This window comes from Trypanosoma equiperdum, assembly GCF_001457755.1.
Source record: "Trypanosoma equiperdum strain OVI genome assembly, contig: ctg_161, whole genome shotgun sequence".
NCBI lineage: Eukaryota > Euglenozoa > Kinetoplastea > Trypanosomatida > Trypanosomatidae > Trypanosoma > Trypanosoma equiperdum.
This window is the reverse complement of record NW_027123638.1, coordinates 825-6999: the sequence shown is the minus strand read 5'-3', so window position 1 is coordinate 6999 and position 6175 is coordinate 825. Positions and strand designations below refer to the sequence as shown.

Genomic DNA, 6175 nt, shown 5'->3' with positions numbered 1-6175 from the left:
ATGAAGTGTGAATGGGGTGTTGAGCCGTATTACTTATGTATTGTGTGTTCTATTGTTTTATATATTTGTTATGGTTTTTTTCTTTTTTTTTTCCGTTAATTGTAGTAGGCGTTTTGCTTATAAGCACAATATTTTAGTTTAATTGTACATATAAATTGTTGTATTTGGTTTTTTGCTTTATCATGGTTTTCTGCGTGTTTTCTTGTGATGTTGTTCGTTGTACTGTATTTGTTTATCGCCTTTTATGGCGGAAGCGTTGTATTTTGCTCTTTGTTGGTGAAAGCGGCGCTGTTTTGTGTTGCTACAGGGAAGGCTCTCGTTTTGACCTTAATGAGTGGCTTCGTAAAGTATGCCCCAACGCAGCTCTTATGGAGGTGCCATTCCCTCAGTTGCATGAAAACGCAGGCGCGGAAGAAGGTGGTGTTCCGCACATCCCTCATGAACGGACCGCGTTGTTGGTTTGGCGCTATTTCAACTATCCACTTGCACCATCGGGCGACAGCCATGAAGTTTTAAAAAAAAGAAGGAGAGAAATAAATAATATTTTAAGGTCAATTCCGTTACACATGCCACCGGATGCGTTTAATTACGGCGAAGTATGGAGGGAAGTAATTAAAATCGAAGCTGGAACACAGAAGGAATACCGATATTTCTGCAGAAAGTTCCAGGTTGGTGTCGCTGAAAGGGCGCTGCGTGACAACTGTTTCTTTGGGTTGGTTCCTGTCCACCGCATCGCAGGGGTGAAGCCTTCTTTATTGGGATTTGCTCAGATATTGGATGATAAGCTGGCTTTACTGCGTCACGAAAGAGGTATCATGGTTGCTATTTAAGTTTAATAGTGATAAAAACGCATGTGGACATGTTCGAGTCCTGTTCTAAGGGGAGTTATGGGATGAAGGAAGTTTTGATGGACATATTTATCTTGTCGAAGTACATCGTCGCAGAGAAAAAAAACGAGAGTTTTACTTGATGTATGATTTGCGACTGTCTGCTTCGATGTACAATTACTTAATTATTTGTGTGTAGGATTGACGGTCATCTTTTTTCTTAACGATGGTCACTCCCTTCCATCATTAAAAAACCATAAATAATGTTGACTGTCTGGATATTTTATTTGAATTTTTCTTGAATATCGTAATACCTCAGTGTTGAATTGGTGTCGCTGTGCGCTGGACGCTGTTTCCCATTGAGGTGGTGTGGCGACAGTGTGGTATGAGCCCCCGATAGTGTGGGACGAAATAAAACGTTCCTTCCTAAGATATCTCTCTTTTATGTAATTATCGGCTGCAGTGGTAGACTGAGAGCCAAACGACATATGATGTTGGGGCTGCTTTAAATGTGTCTGACACCGCTCTTGTTTTGCCAGTTCTCTTCTTTGATGTGTATCTTCATGTCTTACATTTCTTGTATATCTGTACCAGATGTCTAACTACAATTTGTGACGTTGCCGTTACACCTTTCAGCGCGGGTAAGTAAGTATTTTTTTTTTTTAATCCTTCAATGTCCACCTTAAATCTTTGCTTCTGCTCAGAGTACCCTCCCACTTTTTTGCCTTCCAGCTGGCTGTCAAGTGGAAATTAGCTGGGAGTCTACATGGATAACGAAGGCTGCAGCGGTGCAGTGGAGGTTCCCACTCGGACGGTTTCTGGGAAGCGGCGGCGCCTCAGGAACTTGATTATGCGCTGTCCGTACTGCTGTTACACCACGAGGCGCAGCCCGGACAGCAGCGGTGGGACGCATTTCCGCCGACATCTCCTCACTCATACGAAGGAGAGGCCGTACAAGTGCTATGTGTGCTTAGTTGGCTTCACAACCAACACAAACATGAAGAGACATATTCGGACCCTCCATCCTGAGGTAGTAGTGCCACCGGTGGCTGCATCTTCCGGTAGCGCTCCTCGGCAGTCAACTGCAGCTTTAGATTGCAATGAAGGGGCACCGAATGCTTCATCCACCACTTCTGATGAGGGAATAAACTGTCGTTTTTGCAACGTTGGATTTTCCTGTAAGGGGAAGCGGACCAGGCATGAGCGTCACTGCTCTTCCAGGCCTAACCCACCTCGTGTACTTAGTTGGTCCGACCGAGACAACACACAAGTTAGGGTTAACACGTGTGCTCCTCCTCCCACTGAGTTTGTCGTTGGTCCCGCTGATACATTTTTCGTTTGCCCAAACTGTGAACAGGAACTTGCCGACCGTCGTCAGTTGAAGCGGCATCTAAGGTGCTATTGTCCATTCCGCGATGATGTTTTTGGCGACTGTGGTATCGATGACGATGTATTCTCTGTTGACCTTTGTGGCGACGCTGACGAGGGGTCCCCGTTGCGCAAGAGAACTAAGCGCAGTCGCTTGATAGTTTCAAGGCGCTGTGCAGGTGTGGCTCAGAGTTTTGCTGCCCAGCAGAATGTTAACTCGGCTGAAGTGCTAAATATTTCGGCAGCGGAGGCTGGTCTGCACTCGTATGGAGAGAACGTTACGTTTACATGTCCGTATGATGATTGCATGGCGACCTTCCTCTCTCGGCAGCGTTGGCTAAAACACGTAGCCCGGCGTCATCCCTGTGAGCTTGTTCCCTCCGAGGACTGTACCACTGTGCGCCTCGGTATATTGGCACCCTGCTAGATGTTACCGGTAATATTCATCGTGCGTAGTTTCGTCCATCGAGTAGTTACCTCGTGGTCAACCAAAGGAAACTTGTTTACATCCTATCATTCTGTTCCTAGCGCGTCCTTGCGTGAGGGTGTGTGTGTGTGTGTTAAGGAATGGACGGTGGTGGTCGTTAGAAAGGCCGACACTGATATATTGGTTATATATATATATATAAGCGAGTTGTCTGACTGAGTGGGGAAATTAAACCGAAATGGTGATTGACATCGTGAGTCTTTTTACAACCACAGTTTTTCGTGATTGCTCTTTCTAGGCACGTGCCATTGCACACAGTACGCTGTGAAGAGCGAGGGCAAATTTGGTCCAGTGTGGCTATGGAGTGATACGGCCTGTCGAATTTAGAAAAGTAGCGTTTTGTGTCCTCGCATACTCCGACGTGACTCGAGGAATGTAATGTTGGGGTAGGGGGGAAGAAGGCGGGGAACGTGCACTTGTTGTTGATGCCGCGTAACTAAATGTTTTGAGTGCCATTTTCATAAAATGATGGGAGATGGTACCATGGGGAGGGCCGCAACCGGGAGCGCTGACAACAATGGATATGCATATTCTTATATGCTGGATATGTTCACGCAACATGTTGCGAGTCTGACGGCGGAGGGCAATTCCCTTAATGCCCTTAAATTGTATGTCCTTAACCAAGGGGTGTTTCAGTCACATCTTCGTACCTCTCCACACGAAATGTTGTAGGCGGTGGGGTTTCGCATCTGCAGCCTCTCTCTTTCCGTTTTTATTTTACATGGGCTACATATACAAAAATAAAGAAAGAGGATTGTGAGAAATATAAAGTTTTATATAGTTTGGTGAAGTAGGCAGTAAGACCAAAGAACTGCAACCGTTGTTACCACCGTCCCCGTTATTATCGTTACCGATGGACCATCGCAATACCCATGGGCTGGTGAACATTGTTCCATCACGTGGAACGCGTACCGAGCTTCTTGCGTGGCTTAATGACCTTATGCCTCACGTGACGGCCTCAGGCTATGAAGTGCCTCGATTGCGCAAAGTGGAGCACTGCGGCAATGGTGTGCCATACGTGCTGTTGCTTCCGCAGATGCTTCCGTTCGTGCATCCAGCTCTTATAGCAAGAGCTAAGGTACCCGCAAGACATGACTTTGAAGCAGTGTCGAACCTGAAGCTCATGGCTGATGCTCTACAGAAGAACGGCATTCCGCCCCCTGAGGTGCTTGTGGACGATGTGGATAAGCTTATAAAAGGTGCATTCCAGGCCAACCTGCAGCTCTTGCAGTGGTTCCGTGGCCTTGGTGATGTGCTTATGCCGCAGAACGGTCGGGGGGAGTACAGTGGTGAGACGGGATATCAGCGGCAACCAAGGTATCGCCACTGCGATGCTTCAGAGGATGCGTCACTGATCTCTGAGCAGAGCCAGCATAGCACCTCTGTCGGCACCAACGACGATAAACCGGCAGCTTCCCGCGCAGTGTTACCGTCTCGCGGGGATGCCCCCGGGCTGAAGAGGGGATCTCCACGAACGACTTCTGTGTGTTGCTCGGGCAAGTTAACGCCATCCACTGAGCCTCCCGTCATTCAAGGTCCTGCTGCTGTGAGCACTTCCACACTTCACACTGCACCAGTGGATGGTATAAAGAAGTCTCCCATATCCAGACGGACGTCCACCCCTGTGGATAGGTCAAGGGTCACAACCCCTGCCGGGGCGCGGCGGCTTCTGGACACGAACAGTACCGGCCCACGTGGAGCTACGCAACAGTCCCCCACGATGCGCGGCCGCTCGAATCCCCGCCACTCACTACCAGGGAAAGAGGGAAGTGGGTTTCGCCCCCGTACCGCGTTTGCGGGCGAGGCAGCGGCAGCCGTAGAGGACAAGCAGACACCGCCGTTATCGACGAGTGAATCCACCACCGATGACAAGGATATGACTCCGATGGGAGAAGCTACAACAACCAAGTCAGGCGCTGTGGGGCCCAACATTGTGCGCAGGGGCCGTGACCAACCGATGATACCGCCTAAGACTAATAATGCAGGTAGCAGTTCTGGTGTTCTTAGTGGTAGCGGCGACATCTCCGAACGCACGTGCCGGCCTGGTGGTACTACCCCTGTGAGGACCGCGGTAAGGAGCAGAAACTCCCTTTCCGGTGTGGTGAATCCTTCAAATGTGAGGGAACGGTGTGCGGTTGACCCCCATGCTTCAGTGGAGATGATAGTATCACCCCTGATGTCGAAAAATGCGTCAGGGAAGCTTCTGCAATCGGTGTCGGCGGCAACACCTTCCATGTCAGCGGGAATGTCACGCTCAGGGAGCCGCGGGGAAAGCAGCAGCGAGGGTGACTCCGCGGTGGCAGCAGCAGCATTGCTTAAAGCCACTAGAGAGCGACAGTTTTACTACGACAAGTTGAGGCAGGTGGAGGCTATTGTTTTACCTCTAGTCGATGAGTCATCCACAGACCGCTCGACGCGTACATTGGTGACCGCATTGTTGGATGTATTGTACGCTGCAGAGTAAGCTCCTACTGTCCCTAGTGGTTCTACGGCTACTTACTTATGCATTGAGACACGCGAGTGGGTGTATGTTTGTAAGGGGGGAGGAGGCGAAGTTAATACGAGCGAATATGTGCTCATGTTTCTTCTTTCCCTTTTTGTGTTCATATGCCACAATTTTTTTATCTGTTGCTCTCTGCTTATATATATTTACATATGTACGTGCGGTGCAAGCCCGTGCCTTTCTCCTCGTGTGTGTGTGTGTGTGTGTGTTTGTGATCGTTTCTTTTTTTTTCTTGCACCCTCTCGTTTCAGCCCACCACACATACGATTTGTGAATGGGATTTTAGCTCAACTGACCTTCTTTTTATTCATTATTACGATTATATCATTAGAATATATGAGGAAGACCTCCATATCAAAAAAAAAACAACAGTAAACGAGGGCAATCAAAAAGCAACAATAATAACATCGGGAAGTGAAAGGTGGAAAACAAAAAAACGGAACGAAGAGTGCCAACAATAGATGTTTGCGTGTGTGTATGCGTGTGCTTGGTGTACGTTTGCTCACGGGCAAACGACGGCAAATGCAGACATGCGCTATGGGTTTGTTAAGAATCCTCTGTTTTTTTTTTAAATATGAGGGACCAAAAATAGAAATAACAAAAGAGGGAAGGAAAGGAGAGGAAAACAAGGGGAAACTAGGGAGAGAGAGACATACGTGTTTTTTAATTTTTTTTGATCTGGAGTTTGCTTTTATGTGGTGAAAGGACAAAAAAAAAATGGGGTTAGCTCACGTTTGCTCTATTTTGTTCTTTTCTTTCTTGTTACTCCTTGCTCTTTGTCCGTTTTCTCCCTCCTTCCTTTTTTTGTTTACCGTCTTTTCGCTTTGTTGTTTTACACCTTTGGTTTCCTCTTTTAAACTCTTTCCCCCCCTCTTCTCCATCACCTCCCCCCTCTTTTTTTTTTTGTGTGGAGAATTCCTTTTGCTTCTTCTTTTTTTTTTCTCAAATTTCTTTCTTTGGCCAACCTCTTCAGGTTGTTCACCACTCCAC

General features: G+C 47.6%; 5 protein-coding genes across 5 annotated transcripts; 3 read left to right on the top strand and 2 right to left on the bottom strand.

Annotated features, from left to right (window-relative positions):
• Positions 1 to 182: 182 nt before the first annotated feature.
• Positions 183 to 830, top strand: TEOVI_000039900 (uncharacterized protein; the record flags this gene model as incomplete). The annotated part of the gene is made up of 1 exon (XM_067222370.1): positions 183 to 830. One exon carries the CDS (start codon positions 183 to 185, stop codon positions 828 to 830), a length of 648 nt encoding a protein of 215 aa, XP_067078471.1.
• A 227-nt stretch (positions 831 to 1057) lies between these two features.
• Positions 1058 to 1315, bottom strand: TEOVI_000039800 (uncharacterized protein; the record flags this gene model as incomplete). Its single annotated transcript, XM_067222369.1, has 1 exon — positions 1058 to 1315. One exon carries the CDS (start codon positions 1313 to 1315, stop codon positions 1058 to 1060), a length of 258 nt encoding a protein of 85 aa, XP_067078470.1.
• Positions 1316 to 1593: 278 nt separating this feature from the next.
• TEOVI_000039700 (C2H2-type zinc finger/Zinc-finger double domain containing protein, putative) lies at positions 1594 to 2622 on the top strand (the record flags this gene model as incomplete). The annotated part of the gene is made up of 1 exon (XM_067222368.1): positions 1594 to 2622. The coding sequence occupies one exon, from the start codon at positions 1594 to 1596 to the stop codon at positions 2620 to 2622; it is 1029 nt and encodes a 342-aa protein (XP_067078469.1).
• Positions 2623 to 2979: 357 nt separating this feature from the next.
• Positions 2980 to 3243, bottom strand: TEOVI_000039600 (uncharacterized protein; the record flags this gene model as incomplete). The annotated part of the gene is made up of 1 exon (XM_067222367.1): positions 2980 to 3243. One exon carries the CDS (start codon positions 3241 to 3243, stop codon positions 2980 to 2982), a length of 264 nt encoding a protein of 87 aa, XP_067078468.1.
• Positions 3244 to 3535: 292 nt separating this feature from the next.
• On the top strand, positions 3536 to 5146 carry TEOVI_000039500 (EB1-like C-terminal motif containing protein, putative; the record flags this gene model as incomplete). Its single annotated transcript, XM_067222366.1, has 1 exon — positions 3536 to 5146. One exon carries the CDS (start codon positions 3536 to 3538, stop codon positions 5144 to 5146), a length of 1611 nt encoding a protein of 536 aa, XP_067078467.1.
• Positions 5147 to 6175: the final 1029 nt, after the last annotated feature.